Below are 26,765 nucleotides of genomic sequence, written 5' to 3' on the forward strand. Positions count from 1 at the left end.
GCGATAAAAGACGTGGGCTTCATCACCTGTGCGATAAAACATATCATGTCGATAATACTTCCATACAGCATTCTGCTGAGAGAGACAGAGACAGACAGAGATAGAATTCCAGTCTTGAATTGTACGGTTAGTCCTTCGTCTTGTTCTGTTTTACTAGTATTAGGTATATGATACATTACACCTTACCAACGTTAAATCATAACATGATGTGAATTAACTAATTGCTTCTAATGAACAAGAAGAACACATTTATATCGTATCTTTATTGTCAACAATAAATTGATCGAAATGGTATGACATAATTTTGGGACAATATTATTATATTAACTAGAGTTACATTGGAATTCTTATGTAAAACAAAAATATAAGGTTAGTCAATCTAGGGTTATAAATTGCTTATATTTTCTGAGCTTCAAAGAGTATTTATGTGATATTGCAAAGTTTAAATAAAAACAAAACATTAAACATATATGAATAAAATAAATGACTACACTATAAAAATCAATCGTCAGCTTTTGTTTCCTTGCATGCGTGTCTCTCTGGTTTGGTATGTGTATGCATACGCATGAAAGAAATGGAGAAAGGAAGAGAGAATACGAACTAAAACAGTAAATTCCATCAGAAAGGAACCAAGATCATAAAAATACCAACAATATGATAGCACGGTAAATTAACATTGGAACTTTGAAGTATGCTCCGTACACTTGTTTAGGTCAAATCAGGGTTTCCACCTTTAAAAAAAGGTTTTAAAATTTAAAACAAATCCCAAACAAACATGGTTATTGGCAGAGTACTTACAGTTGTGGGATAAAAACTTTCTGCAAGTTCGACAAGAGGTGTTGAAGTTGTAAAGATTTGAAATTGTATCTGTTACACATGTGTAAACCGTACTGGTGACTGACTGGACTCCAGACTGACCGCTTGACCGTCCCACAAGCGGGTTTTAAACTTTTTTAGGTGAAAGCAAAGATGGGTGAAGGTGATTACACTGGTCAGCAATCCACATGAATTAATAGTTATTGCTAATTTATTACAGTGGTAGCGATAGAATGAGACCTCAATTGACCAATGGTGGGGGGGGGGAATTACCTGTCAATAAACTATTACAGAACTCCGGTAGTACTGTAAGAGCTGAATCAGTGTTGTTTTCAGCAACCATCTGAATCCGTGTTGGTTTGAGCAACGAAATGGCGGGAAATTAAGGAACCATTCGGAACAACCGTAGCTATTTCTGAGTATATGTCGGCCAGGTAATTCGTATAAATATCATATAGTTTGTTCACTGGAAATTGTTAGCAAAAAAAAAAAAAAAGAAGCACAATCTATTCGAACCACATCAACTATTTCTACAATTGTATTGGCTAAACATTGACTATGTTTGACCAAAAGAACTTAATAATATAACAACTACAAATGCAGTTCTTTATAACTGACGTCATTCATACAATTTGAATTAAATGTACATGTTACCGTTGAATCATATTTCAATCGGTGATGCATTTTCAAAAGACCAACCAACAAACAAGCCAGAAACTTGGTTTTAAGGAAATAAATAAAAATGTGAATGGAGCTGTCCCCGTTTTCCGAGGGCTAATTGGAAGTGAATGATATTGTAAGTCACGACTTCCTACACCTGTTTTATTAACAAAGTCAATATTGCTAACAGTTTCAGTTTATAACAGAAATGTATAGCTTGGCAAAAATGCTATGTTATTGGCATGTTTTTTAAAAATATTCGTACCAGCTGGTTCTACTATCTCATTTCGCAGTTAAAGACTCTTAGAGAAAAACGTGCATCATATGTTGTGGGTGTTATGCATTTGATTTCAAGCACATACATACCAATGACCATTGGAGTACATTCAAATGTTGACTACCCTCACCGCCAAATTCTGAAATGGGGCCCCAATGTAAGATTTTGGGCCTCTTCTTGAAAGCTCCATCCTTTCCCCACTTGCAGGGACGCTGGAGTGGTCGTTACGCCACTGCTGATGAGGTATTATTCTTAGAGACGAAAATGTGAGAAAAAACCAGCTTCAGTTAAAAATTCCATCCACTACAAAGGAATTTGCCAGGCTGTAGTTCGAAATAGTTTTCATTTTGAACGAGGGGAATAATAAATAAGACAGCGTAAAAACATAACAACAAGGAAGCTTAGCAAATAACAAAACTTATAAACATGCAACTAAAATGTGTACATTTTAAATGTAATCATGTTTCCCAAATATTGATACAACGTGGTTTCTACCCGACATAATTGAACTCTCATCAACAAAAACGGACTTGTTAAATCGCAAGACTTTTCAAACTTCCAATACACAGAGTACATAGCATCCTGAATGTTGTTTGTTTGTTTGTTGTTGTAGGGTTTAACGCCATTTTTCAGCACACGATAGGCTATGCATGGCGGCCAGTATTAATGGTGGAGAAAGAACCCGGGAAAACCCCGGAAAGAACCACCGACCCACGAGAAGCTACTGGCAAGCTTTCTCACATACCCACATTAGAGCATCCTGAATGAAGACACGAGCAAATTGTTTTAACTTTTTAAAAAATTAGAAACATTATATTTGTATTATTATTTTTAAACTGCTATCGATAAAGGAGACGAGAAAGTCACATTGCAGAATACAAAATGACGTCCTTCTTTGCCTGATGATAACTTTAATTTTTGGTTAAAAAAAACACATTTTTAAAGTCAACGTGTCGGCCTATACTCCATACGCTGTTAAGACCTAAATGTGTATTATATATGTGTATTTGCTGGAAGTACATGGTAGTGCGATATATTTACGTGACAAGCAGATAAAAATTTGATCAAACCCATTTTTCGAGTAACTTGACACATTATATTTTGTTGTAGTCTTAGCACTTGTTATGCACTATGTCATGTATTTAATACAAGTATTTGATTAAAAACGGCAAAATTTAAATTCAACTCTGTCCACAAAATATAATTTAAACTATATTTGATTTTAGAATTCATTTCAAATTTATTTTTCAAAAGATTCAATATCTGGGAGATGAATGACGTGTCACGGTAGAGGTTGGTATATATTTACAAAAGTGGTATTAATATTATGATCAAGACCTTTAAGTGGCCTTCTGAGAATGGATTAAGATAGTAGTATTAATTATGATCAAGACTGTTAAGTGGCCTTATGAGACTGGATTAAGATAGTAGTATTAATTATGATCAAGACTGTTAAGTGGCCTTATGAGACTGGATTAAGATAGTAGTATTAATTATGATCAAGACTGTTAAGAGGCCTTATGAGACTGGATTAAGATAGTAGTATTAATTATGATCAAGACTGTTAAGTGGCCTTATGAGACTGGATTAAGATAGTAGTATTAATTATGATCAAGACTTAAGTGGCCTTCTGAGACTGTATTAAGATAGTGGTATTAAGATTATGATCAAGACTGTTAAGTGGCCTTCTCAGACTTGATTAAGATAGTGCTATTAATTATGATATAAACCGTTAAGTGACCTTTTGAGGCGTGATTAAGATAATGGTGTTAATATTATGATCACGACTGTTCAATGGCCTTCTGAGACTTGATTCATATAACCTTATATATCCTGATTATATACATCATTTGGTATGATTAGATAAAGCTACCTGGATTAAATAATGTAATGGATGGATATGATTACAGCTCTTTGCCTGGAGACAGTCCAGCACAATTGGACTGAAAAGATTTTAAGGCTGGCAGTAAATAAAAACAAAAACAACAATACCAGCAAAACAAAACAATAACAAAACAAAAGTACTCAAGAATCAAGTTGCAAACTGTTAGATTTTTATCAGAGTCAGCAAATTGTATGATACTAAACCATTTGTGGTAAGTTCATTATAGGCTTTGATCTGACAGCACATTCACCAAGTAAGAAAGAACACTTATGTTACATATGATCTAATCAGATTAAGCTAAATTGAAGATAAAATAATAATCACTAAATGTCCACTTGTATTGTTATAATGTCATGCCAAAATTATTTACTGATGTCTAAACTCTTTATTTTATTTTTCGAACACATGAATGCATGTCAGGAAGGAACACATTAGTAAAAATACAAATACCAAGGATTAATAAAGTCTGTAACAAGTTACTAAATGGAAGGATAAGTGCATATTGTAAAGACAGTACTACTGCATATATTACTAAACTCGATACTCCAACAACGTGGCAAAGCGCTCGTCATCTCCCCCATAATTTGCTGCAAGAATAACTTTGGTATCTGTTCCATAATACTTTTCAAGGTTGATAACACCCTCCCACTGAACGGGCCCGCGTGAGGTCAATTCATGAACATTCTGCTCCACAAAAATTACAACTTTTTTGGCCTTTGGCACATGAACTCTGAACTTTATTTCAGGTGCATTAGTCTTGCTGTGAAGAATCAGTGGTTCAAACATGAAGCAACCCTCCTTCCAATGGCCGAGTTGCCTAGGATACGGGTAGACAGGTTCAAGGTCACCTTTACAATAAATCAGGTAGTTGAAAAGGCCTAAGGATGTACTAGAAGCATCCCGAAACGTGTTTCCGTGTATTTGTAGCTTGAAAAATCCCAAGCAAGGAATGTTAACAAGGAATGTCACAATGGATGGTTGTGTTTGGATGAAGACATAGTCAGACAAATCTCTTCCAGTTTCCACTTCTAGAAGCTGAATATTGAATTTCATATCTATCGAAGTCCCAAGCTGTATTTCTACATGATTTAAATCTTTGAGCTCTATGAGTGGATCATGATGATTCAAGGTTTTCAGGCCAAACTCGATGAACTTTGGCTGAGGTCCAAGGAAGCCTGGGGACAAGCTTGGAAAATTGTTGTCCTCCACTTTCTCATTACATTCAACAAGATACTGAGCAATCTGTCTAAACCTCATGTCATCCTTTTCCTGCGTGTCCGGATCGCGGGCGTATATCTCTAGACCATATCGTCCATTTCTCTTCGGAATCACCGTAAAAATTGCACTGTTTTCTATAATTTTGTAGAGAACCATAGGAGATGCACCGTCATTCCATCCTGGGCTTAGCTTCACTTGATATCGTAGTTGCATGGGTTTCATCATCTTAATCCTTATATCTGCCTTTCCATTCTTTGTATGAACAACTCCTCTTGAGTTCCCAGGCGTAAGTCCTAGCTGGTAAAAACCCGGACCTGGTCCCCACATGAGTGAAGAACATAGTGGAAAAGGTACAGGAGGAACTAATGGCGTTGTCTCTTGATGTAGCAGATACTCACACACCAAGCTAAATGACATGTCTTTCGCCATAGGTGTGTCTTCTTTGGCAAAAATATTCAAAGAGTACAGTCCCTTTTCAGGAAGAACGATTTTGAAATATGCCACATTGGACGTACAATCTACCAAGCCAAACTGATTTAGTTTTATCCCGTTGTACTCATCAATTTCAGAGTTCATTAAGAGACTAAAAACAAACTTAAGTCCTGAGCGTTTGGCAGGGAAAATGAGCTGTATTTCTGTCTCATCGTGCGTGTACAAAATGCCGGCTTTGTGGGACAAAAACTGTAGACCAAACAGCAGGAAATGAGGTGTAGCTTTGGGTTGCATTTGGAATTCCTCTATGGACACTGAGTGAGACAGGAGTTGCCAACTCTGTTCATTTGGAAAATGTGTGTATATGAATTTATTGGGATCTACAAGAAAGTAGCTCTCATTGAAACTATATTTAAAGTCCCCGGAGCTGGTTTTATTGACCAAGGGAATGTTAGCGAGGTAGGAGTCTAGAAGGCACCATCGACCGTACAGGTAGACTGCATTCCACCAATGCTGGTTTTCCTCACTGCTAAGTTCTTTGCCAATCTGGTGGCTGGCTCCTTTTGCTATCCCCTGTATTACTCTACAGTGAATCCCAGCGAAACTGTAATCAGAAACACTTATGAATATATATTTTTTACAGACTTAAGTTGGAGTTTTCATGCTTGATTAGATATCTGTGAAATAAATGTATGCTTTGTTTGTAAATCCGTCGATAGCGTAATCATAAAACAAAAGGAAAGGTATGTTTTGTAGAATAAACAAAAACGCGTAAGCATGAAACTTCCAAAGAAAACAGATCTAAAAGACAAAAGTATGATACAAAAATAAGAATATGACTTTATTTCAATTATAAACGAAACTAAACGTTCATTTAGAAATTGCTTATTACGTGTTATGCGAGGCATGTGGCGGTAAAATAAGAAAATATTCCTCTTGTTTGTATTTTTCAGGGTTTCCTTTCTTGGTAAACAAAATTATGATGGATTTCCCAAGAATATTTCAGCAACATTCGCTGACAAAATTAATCTATCAATCTGTTAGAGCGTATAAACATATCCTGATAAAAAATAATTTATAAATGTTTTTGATAATGGGTCATTTCAAAGAAACGCATGCATGAATGAATATATATATATATATATATATATATATATATATATATATATATATATATATATATATATATATATATATATATATATATATATATATATATATATATATATATAAAGGATATTTATGAGTTTGAAGAATGTAAAAAACATACCAGCACATAGTATAAACAACATGGGCGTGCGTGGACCGCCCGTCCTTAAGCCAAATTAACACTTCCTCTGGACTCTCTGGTTCCACGTTCTTGAAAGTAATATCCTCTACCTTTTTGCTCGTTATCCATCGAAATATCAATCTAAAAGTGTATCAAGAGTGTATAAAAATGCATTTACATTAAATATGAAAATGTGACGTGGTTATGGATTATTTAATTTCTTTGTGATCGTAAAACAAGACAGAGTTTACGTTGTCTTCACTGGAATTATAAAGCTGTGTTTTTCATTTGTTATGGTTCTTCAATATACCGAAAGATAGACTGACAGTCGCACACTTTACTTCAATTTACTCCCTAAATATGAAAGATAAAGAGGTCAACGTAAAACAAATCTTGTACATTCTAATGCAATGTTGAAACAAATAAAATTATTTACCTCAGCTTCGCCAGGTCATTTTTAATTTTTGTGGAATAGATCAGGTCCCACATTAGCTCCCTGAAGTTGTCATGGTTGTTATTGGCAACCTAAAATGAGACATGACATTTTGTTGTTTGATTTTATCGACAAAACTGCGACCGACCATAGCCGTGAACTTTCAATTCTGTCATTTCTCCTGTTTTTATTAAAATTATTTTCACATCGTTAATTATGTATACTCTTTGCGTTGACTTTACATCGGTCCCGTTAAATAAAGCTTCACATCAGAATCATGTTGATTTATCTGAAGTTAGATCTGTATGTCCGTAATCTGGCTGAAATATGCAGCAAAACGAAGATAACATTAATATATTGATTCAATTTAGTGCAAAACTCATGAGGAACTATCACTAAAAATGGTTGTTTGTGCTGCGATATGTGGCGATACATGATATGTATGATAGCTCAGCTAATGTCTTACGCATAAACGTTGCTTTATTTCAACTGTCTTAAAAGTGTGCTGAATGTACGAATATATGTCTAATTATAAATATCTTCCGCAGCTATTCCTATGGTTTAATACGTCTTTAAATTGTGCGCTATAACAATGTATGTTCATGTCATAAGTTATATCTTTTTATTGCAAATATTCCTAACATTTTCACGTTGAATGTGTGTGGTACATGTAAGTAGATAATTCACTATAAATGTCTCTAACAAACCAACCATTTCTGCATGCGCGTCCAGTGCCTCGATTGTCCGTCTATCGATGAACTCATAGACGGAGTCGAAGCCAGCGTCGGGTGCTGGAACAGGCGATAGTGCATCGGAGTAAGCAGTTGGTGTCATCTCGAAAGATGGCGGCGGCTTGGAAACGACGTGTTCATCTATCCTCAATTCAGGAAGCTCTTCTGGATCAATGTGAGGAATGTTCCACACGGTACGAGTCTGTAGAAAAAAAGCAACTCCTGTTTATCTACCTGACACAGGTGGATGAAAAGTACATGTTTAAGTGACATACCATGGATGTTTCTGCAGGATTGCCCAACAATTTCAAGTCTAACTGTATAATAAAAAAAAAACAGGCGGACAGATTGTTGGAGGCAAGAGATGGTCATGGAGTGTGAAACAGATAGGGGCATAAATGAGATCCAAATGCTGTAGATACTCGTCGCTTTGAAGCAGTGTTAAAATGAATACCTGAGTATACCATTCGCAGTGGCGCACTAAGGGTAAATGGCGCCCGGTACGATGATGGCTCCACCAACGATTTTACTGCAATTTAATTTTTATCAGCTGTTTGTGCGCCCCAAGATCTCTGGCGTCCCAGAACCCCGTTATTACTTCACTTACTATTCGAATATTCATTTCGTAATCAAATAATGGCGGTGATGTCATCATGAAAAATTTACCCGTCGTCACAGCAGACTTGGGTTGCAACATAAGCCACGACTCCCAAGTCTCTAACAAATTCCGTAAACAACTGCTAACCATCTTGCTTGCATACAGACTTGTTTTGTCTTCAAGGCGGCTGAATTACATAGCTGTGTAACACTTCTACGATAAAAACAGTGAATATGTATCTATTAAAAATTAAAAGATATTTATTTTCCTGAAATACGGAACCATTAAATCCCATAGAAGCAGCAACTGTTCTCTCTGAATAATTAGTGTCAGCTAACAGAAATGGAGAATGCATGGGAGATCTGTTTGAAGGGTATTCTCAAAACTGTGTTCCAACATCGATGTAGTTTATTTAGACTCTCTAAATCCTGCTTTCATAAAACAGATACATTTTAGTATGCATTTATTGACTCTAATCAACTTAGCTATATAAAATCTTATACCAATCAAATTCATGGACAATTGCTTTGAAACAAAATATGTGCAGAATTGTTATTGTAATTTCCAAATGACCGTTGGCTGAAAACGGAGTTAAGTACATACTGAACGCTGAAAAGTTTCGTGAAAGCTTTGTTGTTGCTGTTGTTTTGGGGTTTAACGCCATTTTTCAGCACACGATAGGCTATGTATGGTGGCCAGTATTAATAGTGGAGGAAGAACCCAGGAAAATACCGGGAAGAACCACCGACCCACGAGAAGCTACTGGCAAGCTTTCTCACATACCACATTGGCCGAATCCTAGACTGGAACCTCGTGAAAGCTGGACATGATAGGCTTTTTATACGAGACACAAATATGCCTCACATGAATGTTGGCACAATAATTGAAAGAAAAAAAATATATTATTTTCGCTAGAAATGTATTAGCAAAAAAGAAACCGCAATCTGTTCAGGCTACTTCGACTATTTCTACGATTGAATTGCTCTTAGAAGTGACCATGAACATGCGAATGAACAAATATTTCGATGCATTTGCAATTTCTCTGCCAAATCTTTAGTCCGAGTTTCCTCTGACCCCTGCTACCCCATTTTTGATATTTGGACCTTTATGTTGGCGTGTAGGGTCAGAGCCCACTTCCTATCAAAAAGTTGGAATTCGCCGACACCATTTCGTGTAGGCATAGTGTAGCCGCTTACTAGCCGGCCTAGCAAACTTGAACGACCTTTCATCCATATATACCTGCATGAAATCGATAGGAACATGAAGAAAACCAGATAGCAACAAAAATATCGCTGACACGTGCTCGGTACTTGTTGAAAATGGTTTTCTCCACCCTGCTGCGATACCGACAGGCTTCTGCTCGTTTTTCTCAGAATATATATCTCAATCGAAAGTCGTACAAGTTTTCAAGGCAGGCAAGAAATCGGCTACCATATGCTGACACCAAATGGTGTCGGCGAATTCCAACTTTTCGATAGGCAGTGGACTCGGACCCTACATCCCAACATAAATGTCAAAATATAAAAAATGGGGTGGCATGGGCCAGAGTAAACTCGGACTACCAATTCGTGTTTCTTAAGTAGCTAACATAGTCCGAATGGCAGCAATCTGCATAACAATTGCGGTATGATTCGTAGAAATGAAATCTAAGTTGCGAATGCATGGTCGGGTACGCTTTCCCGAGAATACAATGTTCATGTAATTCAGAAAGCGTGTTTAACAAGCACCACGTGATTTCGCCATGGCTGCTGTCGGTTCGCCAGCTTCGCGTTAACTACAGTTAACTACAGCTAAGCGACACTAGCTACATATCGCGAGGGCCGTCTCAAAGTATGAGCACAGGAGTCTGACGTTTTTCAGTAAGATGATTTTGATGATAAGATAAGATGATTTTGTGTCGTCAAAGATTTCATCGTACTTCCTGACTGAACATCAGACTCCTGTGGAATGAGTAACTTGTCAGGCGCAGTAAAGGAAGACACGTTCATATATAAATACACGGTGATATATACATCATAAAAAAGAATATAAAAATACCTATTCCCCATTCGAATATTTGCCAAAAAGTATTCTTACTCGAATATTCGAATATCTCTTTCAACACTGCTTTGAAGATTAAATACAGAAGTCAAGTTCAAATATACAGTCGCATGTATATCGGGTTGTTCATGATTGATACTGTCTGTGTCATAACTTAACCGTGTATCGTGAAGTCTAAGGGTTATCCGACATATCTGCATGTGCAAATACTGCAGCAGGCCTGTTTTAACTGGTCCAATACGTGTTAATTTGTGATGTTATTTGAACTGAGAATTCTGATAATAATGTCAGATTTGGCCTGTTGATTAACTTATCAACCATGCTTGTTAGAGACCATATCACTAGAGACTGATATATTATTTCAGCTAGCTATTTGTGATCAGCTAGCTATTTGTGTACATAGCAATGATTAAGAAGTGAATGCATGAACATTCGGGACAAAATCGAACCATTAGCCGTCGCTTTTAGGCTCGAAGACTGTTGGAGAAAGAGCTGGAAAAAAAAACCGTATATGATCTCAGAAGAGTGGTTAAAGATCTAAGAACACGACGATTTTATGCTCACATGTTGATGACCAGGGGTTATTTGTAGTTTGTTAGTCACAATATTTCAACCATTAAGGCACTCATCAGCTTCCGATATTTCAAGAGTAACTGAAACGTTTGGCCTTGTAGCAATAGTAGTTCAAATGGTCTTGCTGCAGCAGTACAGCGAAAGTCTGGCTTTGCAGCAAGAGTACGTCAAATGTTTGGCTTTGCAGCAAAAGTACGTCAAATGTTTGGCTTTGCAGCAAGAGTACGTCAAACGTTTGGCTTTGCAGCAAGTGTACGTCAAATGTTTGGCTTTGCAGCAAGAGTACGTCAAATGTTTGGCTTTGCAGTAAGAGTACGTCAAACGTTTGACTTTGCAGCAAGTGTACGTCAAATGTTTGGCTTTGCAGCAAGAGTACGTCAAATGTTTGGCTTTTGCAGCAACACTTCTTCAAACATCTGGATTTGCAGCAACAATACTTCAAATGTTTGACTTTGCAGCAAGAGTTTTTCAAGAGTCTGGCTTTGCAACAAGAACACTTCAAAAGTTGGATTTTGCAGCAACAGTTTTTTAAACGTTTGGCCTTGCAGCAAGAGTACTTTAAACACTTGTCTTTGGAGCAAGAACACTTAAATTGTTTGATTTCGGAGCAAGAGTATTTCGAATGCTTGACTTTGCAGCAAGGGTACATCAAAAACGTCTGGCCTTGCAGCATGAGAATAAATATGATCCAGTTATGTGATGACCTCCTGAGTACGAAATTTTGGCACTCTGTACATACTCTGAAGTTACCCAAAACTAATAACAAATACATAATTAGATCTGTCTTAAATATTCCTAGAAACGGACGTGGGAGCAATCTATACCAGTGTCAGGATCATGTAGCCAATATATATTTCAGTACATGTTCTTTTAAATCGCGTTGTGTTTCGCAGCAGACAACGTTGTTAATGGGATTTTACCAGTGCGTACAATAAATCATCGATATAGTTTTTAGTAGTACTACTGCCTGAAAATAGTAATAAAAGTCTCTAATTACAATTATATCAAGATATAATTTAAGTGGGTAAAATAATTGGGGTCATAATGTCCATGTTGCAAGATAATCGTGAGCTTAATCTTGGCACCTTAATTATTTGAGGTGAAATGATTATATATATATATATATATGTGTGTGTGTGTGTGTGTGTGTGTGTGTGTGTGTGTGTGTGTGTGTGTGTTCAGGATAATTTCAGCAACCATATGCAGCAACAGCTTGAACAAATGTTTGTTGCGCCATCTTTTATCTTACCTTGTCCCAAAAGAACGTAAAAAATATGCCACTAAACATAGCAATGATGTAGTTTTATTTAAAGCTTAATGAAGTGCCTTACTTTCGCAACTGGTGCAGCTTTGGTAACATGTACTTCATCATAATTACGTACTAATTTATGTACTGATATACAAATCTGTACACAGCAATTTCTGGCAAGAGATGATAAAGTGTACTTCAAACTATCTATATTTATATTCGGCCAGCCTTGGTCGAAATACAGTGCAGATAGTGAAGCACTTAAACAAAACTTTTAATGCAGTATTAAAATATATCTCTCTCAATAAATATATGTGCAGTGGCTGTGGTCGGAGTTCGGGAATCGTCTGTGTGCCTAGAATGAGCACAGCCAAGACTTTCTAAATACTACTAAAGCATGAAAACTATCAGTGTTGTGAAATTAGCAACCGAATTGAGACAAACGACCAAATCTTCAAAATACAAATAATAAGCTAGATTAAAACGGTGTTGCTCCATCTGTGTTAAAATAAAAGCAAAACCTTCGCCCGTGAGTAGACTGTGATCTACAAAGATCAAGAGGAAAAGTATCTAATATACATCTGTTAAACGCCACATCAAATATGTGTACTATTAAATGTTGCTGTTGGTGGTGGTTTGTTTTGTTGAGAAGCTTTATAAGATAGCTAACAATGGCTGCAAAGTGGACACTACGCCACGATTATATGATTGCATTATTAAAAAGAAGGAGAGAAAAGCAGAACGTTTTCATAACAGAATGATCTTATGCAAATAAATAAATGTAGGATTCAAATCTTAAATGAATTTCCTTTACTTCTTTGATGGCTCGAAAGATTACAGTTTAGTATCTGAACTCCTTTCTCTTCATAAACTAATTGGAAAAGGCAATCTTTTGGCTAGAAAAAAATTATTTCAAATCTTAAATATTACAACGCTAAGCCACAATGCCTTTTACAAATATACACATTTAACCATTTTTAGCTTTCGGTACGTGCAAAATTTTGTACAGTTTGCTTTTATTTAATACATTATGGGTAAATCTGCCTTCATAATTGTATGTATATTCCTAGTTCTGGCGCGCTGTAAAGGTTTTTGTTTGCCATATATTTATAGGCGTATTCTTGGGGAGCTTTGTATTTCAGACAAATATCAAAGAGCCACTTACATCATGTTCTGCCTTCTTCATTTCCTCACCTCCTGTGCAACCATCATCAACTAACTGTCCGTCGCAGAATTGTCGGAAAAATGGCGTCATATCTTCGTCAGATGATAAGTAGAGCACTAGGTATTGGCATGCGTGGACAAACCGTCTGCCGTCCTTTTTGCCACTTACGTACACATCAACCCCATACTCTCCAACTTCCGGAAGATTTAGGTGGACTGTAATTGTGTCTGCGTTTGTGACGGAAATGCAGCGTTCTAAGATGGTTTCTGGTAGTTCATAACGACGTAGTTTGCAAATAACTGATAGTGATTTAATTTTCTGGAACTTAAGTTTGAATTCATGATCGTATGTTGCCAAAACGCCAGATCGATGTACTGGATCCAAACCAAGCTTAAAATAAATATAGGAATAGAAGCGTGAATTGTAAAACTAAAATATTTTTTCTTTAAAGGTGAAAATATATGACTATTTCGTCAAAGAAAAGGATTATGTTATGTATATTCAGTTTGTATTGTTTGTTGGCTTTTCTCAAAGATAATATGGTGTGTGTGTGTGTGTGTGTGTGTGTGTGTGTGTGAGAGAGAGAGAGAGAGAGAGAGAGAGAGAGAAGAGAGAGACTTGGATTTTTAACGTAGTTTTGACAATTTTTCAGTTACATCGCTACGATGTCTGCAGTGTGACAGTTGATATTGATATCTAGTAGACATGTAGCATAATGTCCCACCCAGTCACATCCTGACATCAGGTCGACCAGTTCTAACACTAATCCCTTAATGCTCAGCGCCAAAGTGAGGCAGCTGTTAGTACCATTTTTGTAAGTCTTTGGTATGACTCGGTCAAGGATCGAACCGATGACCTCCCTTATCGGAGGCGGAAGCTGTAACCACTAATGTGCTACATATATCTATATTTTATAACTGATCTTAGTAAAAAATTTTGTTAATGGTCTACCTGACAAGTGATATTTATATAGCTAATATTTCTCTATGATTATAGATTAAATATTATTCAGATCATTATTAATGGAGGTAAACATGTTTTCTTCTATCTGGGTGGATTTATCAATTTAAATTATTCCCTTTAATTAATGGATTTATTTATTTAAATTATTCACTGGACTTACATAGTGCTCAATAATATTTCTTGCACTAAATCGTCAATTTGGAATTATAGTAAATACAGTCATGGATATTTTGGATTATAGTATTGCAATAATCAAAAGGCTTAACACATCGCTACATTCCAGGCTATCGGCACATTAGCACATTCAAGACTACAGGCTCATCAACAGATTCAACATTGGCATTTATTTGGAACACCAATGGAATTCATTTGGAACTCTGTACATTTAGACTTGTGATAGCACTTTTATGACTATTTGGGACTTAGTTTACAATACCGTAAGTTATTTTTAAATTTTCACTTTGTATTCGACTAAAATCCCATTACTTAGTTTAGACCACAGAGTCGTAATAATTGAAATATCAGATGTTTGGAAATTAGTCAAGCCCTAGACTAATTCATCAATAATGTTGCATTTGCTTTCCTAGACAACACTCCAGATGTCATGTAAAGTTAGTCAGGCCAAAATAAGTATGTCTACTCAGACAAGAAAGCAAACTAATTATCATTACCGGTCTTTAATCTTGATCCCATTATGTATCGTTTGAATAAAATTGGAGTGGATACGCCATTGGTTCATAGAATGTGTAATTGGGTTCTTGTCTAACTTAGTGTCCACAGAGAATCTCTCTCTCTCTCTCTCTCTCTCTCTCTCTCTCTCTCTCATCTGAATGAAGAAACTAATGTCATTGCAATGACGACTCGAGGGCTAGAATATAGGGGTGGGAGGGCAATAGCTGCCAGCGACAGGCAAAAGGGGCACTATCAAGAGCTTATTTTCTTGCAGCTAAAATTTCCATTGTATTTCACCTTCACCTATATGTAACGGGGTCAATTCTTCATAAAACGTGGCCATAGTGACATTCGAAGACGATATCTGTGTTTATCATCACTGTAAAACTTACCTAAAATCAATTTTCAGGCACAAATATCAATCGGCTGGACCTTAGTGGAAAACATGTAAATCAGAGAGTGTACAACAATACTGTCGGTTTTGTCCCATTTGTCGAAGAAAGTAACTGCGTATAACGGATAGACCAATCTGCTTTAATTATATCTCGAAAATTATTTCACCGGTCTTATGAGTGTGGTATATACACCTACCTTTCGAGCCCTGCTACCAGGTCCCCAAATATTATGAGCACATGGCGGGAGAGGCATTGCGTCTTCTGCAGGTTCTTTAGCCACCAGTTTGTATTCAACAATCTCTTTCATAGTGGATGTCGTATCATCACTATCCAACAGCTTAGCAAAGATTTTAAATATATAAGTTCCAGCCTTTGGAGCCCTAAAGCTGAATTTCGTTTCATCGGGTCGGCTTTCCTGCAAAATCAGCGTCCGAAGGTCAACATCTTTCTTTACATTAACTGGGCCGTTTACACAGACGATCTTGCAACCCAACCTGATGGGTTTGGAAGTCTTGATGGTCCAGGATGCGACGCCGTGGCTGGCATAAATTATTGGCATTTTCGTCCATCCCAAATGAATGCTGCATTTGAAAAAATGGGGCTTGACAAATGGAAGTTCTTCAAATTCGCTCAGAGAGATCTGACGGTTGAGGAACTGCCACTCTTGCTGATGTGGCCAATGGCTGTAGATAAATTGGTCCGGGTCCGTCAAGAAGTAAAAGTCTTCACGGGTGATCTTTAACGTTAATAATAATAATAATAATAATATTAATAATAATAATAATAATAATAATAATAATAATAATAATACAGATGAAGCAGGCGACGATAACGGTGAAGAAGGGAATGGTGTTGATTATGGTGATGATGAAAAAGGTGTGATAAAAATGATGTTTTACTTTTTAACGTAATCATGGTAATTGTCATGGTCTTATATTGTACCAATTTCATGGTTTCTAAAACAAAGCAACACTATCATACGGTTGCCTTGTGGTCTTCTTTTAGAACATAGGAGTATTCCATTAAAAAAAAACAATTATGAGGTTTCAGTTTTGCATGTAGATAATTTTTGTATTTTAACTTTTAAGGCTAACTTCGTACATTTTCATGGTTTAGTTTCAGGGGCATAAGAACTGTGTATTCTATATACAACATTAACTTACATCTTTGTTGTTGTTTCTGCCCCCCGACATGGCGGCCCATTTGGTGTCCACAAAATGCCAATTATCGTCTATGTAGACTGCATTCCAGCTATGGTTTGAATCACCGTTAAAGGAATCGCCAGAGTGAAAGTTACGCCCTTTTGCGTATCCCGTGAGAACTACACAATACAGCCCCGCATAACTGAAAGGGATGAAATAACCGACATAAATAAATATCCCATTCGAGTTAAGCAATGATTAAATGAAAAGAAGCTGGTTTGTTTCAACAACTCTTATATTGGAAAGCGCTGATACAGGATAGATAATTCACTTGCTTAAATGTTTGGAAGACGTATCACTTTGGGGTTGTTTAATTGAAACAGAATATTTATACAATTTTGCTTTCTTTATCTAGCAGGGGAGAATAAAGAAAGATAAATTCACAGCATTATATTAAGCAAATAAACTTAATGCTTAACATTCAGTCACACGGTTAAAACAGCATATTACATACATACAGCCATGTAATCTTTGTACTTAAGTTACTGTACGCCGCCAGGTCTTTGAGAGTAAGGCTACACTTTTGTACATACCCACACATCAATGCATAGATCTTTGCATATGTTGTTTCTTTGTTTTGAAGAGCGACGAATTCCGCCTCGGCTGTCCCTTCTTTACACGTTTTGAACTTGATCGTGTTAAGGTCTTTCGTTGTCATCCATTTGAATATCACTCTGGAAGTACAAATGGCATGCTTGATTTTTCAATGCTCATTTACATATATTAAATATATTATCTACATTTTTCAAACAAATTGAATTATAAATCTGTTTATTTTTGCTGAGTTGTTAAATTACTGAAAATATACAGGGGCTTTCAAAACTCAAACGCTAGTTTTGTCCCCGACAATTCCATTAACATCAACCGTTTGAATGGACTGACCCTTTGCTAACGAAAAGAATTTTCAAGAATTTAAGACTATTGCTTCCTTTTACATGCTGAATATTGAAACCATCTATGATATTCTTCAACATTAACAAGATAGCTGATGATGTGGACATATTGGCTGTCGGATTGGCGTTATTTCCATTTAGGACAAAGTAGACATCATTGGAAGTTTTTGGTCAAAGCCTCGTGACATAATCCGTTCAAGGATATTAGTGACAACAAGCGTTTCACATCCATCAGTCGGCATGACATCCATACTGGATGTATGACTGGCACCATTTTCGTTTACGACCAGCCAAGTATTATAAATGTACTGGTAAAAAGCTTATGTTGATATAGCCATCCATGTTGGAGTAAAGCTAACATTATTTTTAAGATAACCACCATGAAAGCAATATCGAGGAATAGTCATTTTCATTTAGGACCAATTCGACATTATAAGAACTCTTCTGATGGAAACCCCATGTCACAATCACATTCGCTTTTAGAGAAGTAGCTTGCAAGATTGCACATTAGATTTCAGATCAGTGCCAACAAAGCTTTACAAGAAGCCTTATAGTATAAAAATGACCATGTCGATATGACCATTCATTCAGGAGAAGTAGTGATAACACCATTTTCAAGCTGGCCCACTGTGTCAGCCACATTAGACCCAACCTCGGCACCATTTTCTATTAGGGTCAGGTAAACATCATAAGAAGTCTTTTGATTTAAAAAAAACCATTTTGATATAAGCTACCGCTCAGGAGGAGCAGTAATAAAAAGACTTTCGATATGACTGATGTGGCTGACACATTGGGTCTCAGATCGGCACCATTTTCGTTAAGGACCAAATTGACATCACAAGAGGTCTTTAAGTGAAACCCCCATCTCAATATGACCATCCATTCAGGAGGAGTAGCGATAACACGATTTTCAAGATTGTCGCTGTGTGGCGGCCATATTTAAGACAGACAGGCCGTCATGAGAAGCTTTTTGGTATATAAAAAACAAACCCATGTCAATATGACTTTCTGGTCAGGAGGAGTTGTGATAAGAATTTGTTTTAAATTTTCATGACTGCTGCAGTTGCGGCTGTATTCGACAACAGATCGCCAATTTTTTCATACAGGACCAAGCAGACATCATAAAGAGTTTTCTATTAAATATCCCACATTCAAGAAGAGTAGCGACAACAACATTTTCAAGACGGACGCTACGGAGGCTGTACTGGATGTGTGAGCAGCAGCATTTTCATTTAGGATCAACTAGACAATACGGTGCGTGAAGCTTCAAAGCAATCCTCCAGGTAGTCTAGGAGAAGTGATAACAAACTCGTGCAAACGGACGAACAATAGACCATGTCTTTAGCTCCTCTGGTGTACGACCAGTATAGCTAAACTAACTCTGATATTGATTTTACAATCTTGTGCAAACTGTATGCATCACTTTCAAAGTTACAAATTTGAGAACACTTTTTATAACAAGGAGGATAGCTGAAGCAGCAACGAACCTAACTGGAACTGACTGGATAAAGTGTTGGAAATGAAACCCGCGGAGGTACATTACGAATCCTGTTTCTATCAATCAAAATCAAGTATAAAAAACGGAGTTACATTTATGAAAACTTATTCTAAAAGTATGAAATTTATTCTCTCGAGTTTTGAAACCTACGCTAAAACACGAAATAAACCTTAGCGAAACTCAGTTTTATTTACGCTAAAATAAAACGTTGTCTTAGCCTTGGCAAGGAAAATCGCCCAGTTCTTGATTGAGAAATGAAACAAATCTTAACAATCTACTAACGGTAATTGGAAACGTACGAAGAAAGATCCTTCAAAAATGACTTTATTGCTGAACATGTAATCTTTTCGCAAAACAGAGTTGAAGTTATTGACATTGAGACGTTGTCCAAAAAATAAATATCAAAGAAGAGGTATTCTTTTTATTTTATTTTGCCCCGTATATAGATAGCAGTAGGTTGGAGAACCATCCAACTGACTACCTCACATCTTGGTGTAAGTGCACATTGCTTTACAAGGAATATTGATTAACACCAGTACATAGTATTCTAATTTAAATATATTACAGAATTTGATTACTGGCTTCGAGAGAGGGAGAGCAAAAGAAAAAAAAAAGTATTTACTGTAATCATTTTCTGTATGTACACATATATACAAACATACAATTATACACAAATACCCAAATATATTTAGACACACACACGTACGCAGGCACGCACGCACGCACACACACACACACATACGTACATACATACATACATACATACATACATACATACATACATACATACATACAAGAAAGTAAGTATGCATACTCATAATAAACACCATATTAAACTTCTTTACACGACGACGCACGTTATATTTACTTGTATTTTATTTTGTAATATTGGCCGGTGGCCTAAAATTACTGAATTATTATTATTATTATTATTATTATTATTACTATTCAACCCAGACAAACTGCAAGATTTTAAACCCCATCAACTACTAGTTTTCAGCCCGTATAAATTGCTAGCTTTTAACCCCTACTAATTGCTATCTTTCAATGGCTAACAATCGCTAGCTTTCAATCCCGACTAATTGCTATCTTTCAATGTCTAACAATCGCTAGCTTTCATTCCCGACTAATTGCTAGCTTTTGACTCCTACCAACTTCTAGCTTTCAACCCCCACCAAATGCTAGATTTCAACCCTTACCAACGACTAGCTTTCAACCCCTACAAACGACTAGCTTTCAACCCAACCGACTGATAGCTTTCAACCCCAACAAACTATTAGAGTTTAACCCCAATACATTACTAGCTTTCAACCTTTACCAATTGATAGCTTTCAACCAAGAGAAATTGCTAGCTTTTAACCTGTTTAAATTTAAAAAACTTACCAACTTCCAGCTTTCAACCTCTACCATTTGCTAGCTTTCATCCCCAACCAAGTGCTAGGTTTCAACCCCCACCAACGGCTAGCTTTCAACCCCGACCGACTGACAGCTTTCAACCCCAACCAACTATTAGATTTCAACCCCTATACATTGGTAGCTTTCAACTCCTATCAATTGCTAGCTTTCAAACCCCGAGGAATTGACCTGTATAAATTGCTAGCATTCAACTCCTACCAACTGATAGCTTTCAACCACGAGGAATTGCTAACTTTTAACCCCTACCAACGTATAGCTTTCTAACCCTAAGAACTGCTGGCAACCAACTCCTACTAATTGCTAGCTTTCAACCCCTACGAATTACTTTCTCGAATACAATGCCTAACTCACTGCCAACTTTAACATGATGGAAGGCTTTATCACCATGACATCTCGTGATAAGACCAAACCGGCGCGGACTTAATTTTGTTAAGACGGCAAATGTCAGGGATCAATAAATCATCATGTGTTGGGGGTTTTGATGGGGGGGGGGGGGGGTGTGTATGCAGAGCTCTTTTCTAAATTAAAATCCATCAGCATTTTACAAATGAAAAATTTTCTGACGTTTACGATGTCTGTTCAATGGTGAGCGCGAAGTCTTCTTTAACTGTAACTTGGACATGCCAATTTCATCAAAGCTAGCGAACAATTTAGATTAAAATAAAAAAGGAAACGAGAAACGACTTATCGATGCAAATCTTTATATTAAATCGTTTTTTCGTCGGTCATGCATTTAAATGTGTGGCCCTCACATGAACATTATTCAAGTGTTCATTGAGAGAGTTTGTTAACTACAGAGAAGTAACAGCTGCTACTTTCAAAGTTTTTACCAGAAAAAAATACGTTGTAACTTTAATCAGTTTAAGCCGTAACAAGAACCCTATTTTAACTTATCAATCAAAGCAATAATTTTAGTTTTCTATAATTATGTTTGCCAGTAGGTGTTGTAATTTATTTCTTAAAATAAATCACTGCAATTCTATTAGTTTTCACTGATGCAGAAAAGTCTGTAAAAACTCACATACAGCGTAACATATGAAGAAAGAATCTTTAGAAAGACGCTCGTTTGTATTCCTTAAACAGTGGTCTAAAGAATGCATGTCAGTATTAGTAGAAAACAAAGTGGATGCGTTTATGCATGTTGAATTACCTTGCCTTTTCCAAGTCTGAAAATAAGCTCCTGCTGTACACAAGATGCCACAGAAGGTCCCTGAACGTTTCGTGGTTCGCGTTTGCCACCTGAAGTACAAGAGATAATTTTTAAACATTAAACATTCGGGCTAATAATTTTGCTTGTCGATTTGTCCACTTGTCATGTGCCTTATTAAACAAGAGTGCTAAGGGACTGACGCCCTACTGGGCGAAACAATTTCTAGGAATTCAATTCAGTGATAAAAAAAGTTTTCAAATTAGCTGCTTTTGTGAAGAAATTGGATTCAAGATTGACACTATTTTCATTTTCTTTGACAGAAACCTCCATTTCGTAATGATCGCACATTCATGGAGAGTAGTGACAACATGAATGACACGACAGTCGTCGTGGCAGCTATATCGGATGTATGACTTGCACCATTTTCATTTAGGACCAACCAGGTATCAAAAGAAGTCAACTGGTGACAACCCCATGTTGATATAGCAATCCATTTGGGAAATGTAGAGATAATATTTTGAAAACAACCAAAATGGTGGCTATATTAAGGGTAAGTCATTTTCATTAAGGACTAAGTAGATAAAATAAGAATTCTTCTGATGAAAACCCAGTGTCAAAATTATTTTCAAGTTATGAGGAGAAGCGCAAACAATATTTTCAAGATGGCCACATATTGGACTCCAGACTAGTGCCATTTTAATTTAGGATAAATAAAACGGTATTGGAAATCTTTAAGTCTTTTGAGCATTAACTCAGGAAAAGCAGTGATAACAAGATTTTCCAGATGGTCAGTGTGGCCAATGATAACAAGATTTTCCGGATGGTCAGTGTGGTCAGTGATAACAAGATTTTTCGGACGGTCAGTGTGGCAGGCATATTAGATATCATATCGACACCGTTTTTTTTTAGGCCTAGAAATACATTATAAGAAGTCTTCTTGCGAAAACAATTTCACTGCGAGTTTCCGTTCAGGAGAAGTAGTGACAAAACAAGATTTTCAACATGACCGCCGTGACAACCATGTTGGAAGTCCCAGAGCACTATTTTCATTTAAGACTAAGTAGACCATGGGATGTGTCGGTGTGTCAGGTTTCATATCAATCTTCCAAGCAGTTAAAGAGGCGCAGCGATAAGAAGCTTGTGTTAACGGACGGTCGGACGATGGGCGAAAGACAATCCCATAAGCTCTCCCGGTCTATGTCCATTAGAGCAAAATAACTGTCACGGTCAGGCGTGCGAGGTAGGTCACTTAACCTATTTTACTTAGCAGCGAGCAGTACTTCTAAAGTTGATGCATTTATCGTGGTTCTTGAGTTTTACTTATAATTCTATCAGAGAAATCAAGCTTAATTCAAAACCTTTACGTCGCTTATGCGGCGCCAACACCATCAATAACACTTCGGAAAGTATAACCTATGCTTCGGAAGCCAAAGAGTATTTCTGAGAATGCTTCATGTTGGGCTTTCCCAAAATTTTCTCGTATCTTTGATAATGTGTGCGTGTGTGTGTGATTTTGATTTTTAACGTAGTTTTAAAAAAAGTTCAGTCGTATTGCTACGATGTCTGCAGTGTGACAGTTTATAGTGATGTCTAGCACTGGGGCATCATGCTGCAGACATGTAGCATGATGTCCCACCCAGTCACATTATCCTGACACCAGGCCGACCAGTCCTAACACTAACCTCTTAATGCTGAGCGTCAAGCGAGGCAGCTGTAAGTACCATTTTTTAAGTCTTTGGTATGACTCGGCCGGGGATCGAACCCACCACCTCCGGCATCCGAGGCGGACGCTCTAATCACTAGACCACCGGAGCGGTGCTCTTTTGAACTTGAACAAACTTCAATGGTTTCTCAGCTATTCGCAAATGTAGTGTTTGTAGGAAAAAAACTGCAAGCTGGTTATGAAATTATGAAGTTTCTTGTATTCACTGCAACTCGGGTTCGAGTCTCGGGCTCGGCCAATGTGGATATGTGAGAAAGCTTGCCGGTAGCTTCTCGTGGGTCGGTGGCCCTTTCCGGGGTTTTCCCGGGTTCTTCCTCCACCATAAATACTGGCCGCCATGTATAGCCTATCTTGTGCTGAAAAATGGCGTTAAACCCTATAACAACAACAATAACAACAACATTGCAACTCATATAATAGTCCCTTCATTTTGGTTAGTGATGTCAATATTTGTCATCCATTTTACTTTTTTTAAACATATTTTACCTTTGACGAAAAATCTGTAATTTCATGAATGGTAAATAGAAACGTCAACATTTAGAAAACAGAACCAAAAAATAAATAAAGCAAAAATAACTCGGAAAGCAATTTAGTTTATAGTTTATATATAATCATTTACTATTTGCAATTTTGTGACAAGGGGCGATAATTTTTAAGTTAGATTCATATATTCTCTTTATTCCACTGCGGTCTTTGTTGTTCATTTAAACCCCCACGGTATTTGGTTAATGGAATTGAAAACAGTACCTCAAGCGCATGTTGATCAACAGAGCGTAGCTGTGAAAGATCCCCGTACAGTTCCGCCTTAGTGTAGCCAAGCCGAATGGGAGGTGGAAGACCTCGATTCGTCTTTAGGATGTTGGCGGGATAAAATGTGTTCGGTGCCTCCATCTTTTGATGTTCTCTAATTCACAAACTCAACACAGCCACCATAGCTGAAATGAAAGCAAATATAACTAGTAAATCGAGAAAAGAAGAAGAAAAAAATCAAAAGCTTATTAGAATCATCATCTATTTCCAGAAGAAAAAAATTATTTTTCAAGCATGCCACAAACGAGACCGAGAATATTGGGACTAATATCATAGGAGTTCCTCCCCAGATAAGGCGAATATCGGTCCATACAAATTGCAATACCTAAAAAAAAGAGGACATCAATTTTCAATCATGTGTCTTTTAGGACTAATTGACTGTTTCTGTTTTGGGGTGTTCGTTAAATGGAGGTTCGTCTCATTGAGGCTCTATTAAACCGAGCTGCTAGATGTGCATCTTTTTAATGTGTGACAGTCACACGTCTAATAAGTCAATTTCCCGTGATTATCTAGCTGGTAGAAAAATGTGTTCTTTATATTATTCATGCATAACGCTCACCAGTGAATAGAGTAAATCCTGATCGGCCATTGGATAATGCGTCTGGTGATTATGATCTATGTTGTTTGTTCTGCTTTTGATTTCTAGCGAGCAGAATAGACCCTGATGTGCCTGGACATCCGTACGAGGGCTGATCTGAATCCCTCTATTCGCACTAGGACTAAGGGTGGATGTTGAGCATGGGTAAATGCGGTAACTGATCTTCGCTCGATTAAAATCGGTTCCAATAACTCTTGCTCAAAGAACATAATCAGCTTGCTCGAACAAATTATTGAATTTTCTCATTATTGAACATAATCAATTTTCTAGAACTTCATAACAAAAGCCAGAAATTTTGGACAAAAGTTAAGTTTGCACAAAATTTTCGTTTCATCGCATACAAAAGAAGACCGGCGAGAGGAAATATAAGCTGACAGATTAATGTCGCTCAAGTCAAAATATAAAATCATTTCTAATTGGTGATGTTTTAATAAATCCAATATGAATGCACTGACTATGCCACAACTACTTACAAGTAAACGGCATATTATTTTCGCCCAATAAATTCTAAATAAGAATGGTCGAATTGGTTCGAGCGTAGGTTTATATAGGTTTATAAACAATGCCTCCTATACCGACCGGCGGGTTCACGTCAAATCTTCATTGATATGTGTTCTTTTTTTTTTCATTTTCTTCCTTAACTAGAACTTAGTTCAAAACGCATCATTATCAGCATTAACAAAAACAACAACCCTTAATTTTACAGATTTAAGTGACTGCAATAAAAATACCAAGTATATATCATATCAATAAAAAATGGAAACAACATAAACTATTGAAGACTGGGACCAACTTTATGACGTTTCAGGCTGTTGTTCTCTGCCTGTCTCGGGAAAAAAATCGGTTTTTCAAAGTCAGAATCGCTGACAACCATATAACTAGGTGGTGCTCTGAACTGGGACACGTGTCATTTTGGTCACTGTTTCGAAGTTGTGGAGACTTGATTGTTATTCTTGTAACGTCATAAGTCCGACCAAAGTGTAACGGAGGTTTATCCGAGATTCCACAGAAATAAGGTCGCGGACATAGAAGTCAGTCATATTTAGCTGAAGTTTATGAACTGAAACCATATAAGCGGTTGCCATGTTTGTTTTTCATCGATTGTTGTCAGGTGTGAACGCGACCTTTTTCTTGTTTTTTTATAAAAAAAATTAGGAATAGTAACTTCTGATCAGAACTCAAAACTACGGTCACGGCTGGTCTATTGATGTCATTCACATACAGCTGAATAAAGTTTCATAAATTATAGAGAACTTGTACCGTAAATTGTATCTAACTTGTACCGTAAACTGTATCTGGCTCTCATCTATCAGTTTTACCGTACCTTTGTTAATCAAAACAAAAAAGGTGTTATTCATTTCGGCTAGTCTTTGATTTTATTGCCAAACGTGTTATTTTGACACAATCGTATCTGACGGTATAACCTGCAAATGACAGAATATTAGTTCGGCACTACTAACTATTCACCAAATTTGTTGCCGTGGTTTCATTGCCAGGTAATTGTTCAGACGCGAAAGCATTCATTGTGGTCGATTCAGATGAAACTCTTTACTTCAGGACTTTTGTTTCCTTCACTCAGGGGTTCGCTCCATAGCAGTCTGCTTGCTAGAATGTGGCATATATTGCTTGTACTAGAAATTGCCGTAATAGTGACAATCGTTTAAATTGCCCTTGAAGTCAGTAGCGACGCACAAAAGTCCAATGCTCATAGTAATATTTCAGCTGGAAAGATACAATGGTTAACATATAATTTTAAAGAGTGGGATGGTTCTTTCAGTTTTTAAAAAGGACTGTCATTAACTAGGTCTGCTTTAATTACTTCCTGGAAGTACCTTAAGACTTGAACCCACAGATGACAAAAGTAATTCCGTCTTTCCAAACAAGGGAGATAATTTTATTAATTAATACTGTAAATTGATTTTCTTTTGTGGCGTACCGATATGCGCGGATTTCATGGTTGCTGCAGAACACAAATTTTAAAGACCATACAAACAAAGTTCCCTCCATGGAACCAATAAGGCTCATTTCACAATTTAACGAAAGCCAAGAAAATTAATGAATTTCAAACATTTGAAACCGTACGACTTAGCCTTTTTCG

General features: G+C 36.9%; 1 protein-coding gene across 8 annotated transcripts in view; it reads right to left on the bottom strand.

Annotated features, from left to right (window-relative positions):
- Window positions 1–248: 248 nt before the first annotated feature.
- LOC149795719 (uncharacterized) overlaps window positions 249–26,765 on the bottom strand; it is a 145,408-nt gene continuing 118,891 nt past the window's right edge. For all 8 annotated transcript variants that reach the window (XM_089965614.1, XM_089965620.1, XM_089965616.1 and 5 more), the window contains 10 exons: window positions 24,007–24,194; window positions 21,537–21,625; window positions 17,113–17,253; window positions 16,541–16,721; window positions 15,574–16,113; window positions 13,348–13,737; window positions 7,703–7,924; window positions 6,995–7,083; window positions 6,559–6,699; window positions 249–5,892 (listed from right to left, as the gene is read on the bottom strand). In XM_089965614.1, coding sequence (XP_089821740.1) covers window positions 4,170–5,892; window positions 6,559–6,699; window positions 6,995–7,083; window positions 7,703–7,924; window positions 13,348–13,737; window positions 15,574–16,113; window positions 16,541–16,721; window positions 17,113–17,253; window positions 21,537–21,625; window positions 24,007–24,150 — 3,660 coding nt within the window. In that variant the 5' untranslated portion in view covers window positions 24,151–24,194 and the 3' untranslated portion in view covers window positions 249–4,169. The remainder of the gene's footprint in view (window positions 5,893–6,558; window positions 6,700–6,994; window positions 7,084–7,702; window positions 7,925–13,347; window positions 13,738–15,573; window positions 16,114–16,540; window positions 16,722–17,112; window positions 17,254–21,536; window positions 21,626–24,006; window positions 24,195–26,765) is intronic.

Source organism: Sinohyriopsis cumingii, chromosome 7 (genome assembly GCF_028554795.1).
Source record: "Sinohyriopsis cumingii isolate HCF-2022 chromosome 7, ASM2855479v2, whole genome shotgun sequence".
NCBI lineage: Eukaryota > Metazoa > Mollusca > Bivalvia > Unionida > Unionidae > Sinohyriopsis > Sinohyriopsis cumingii.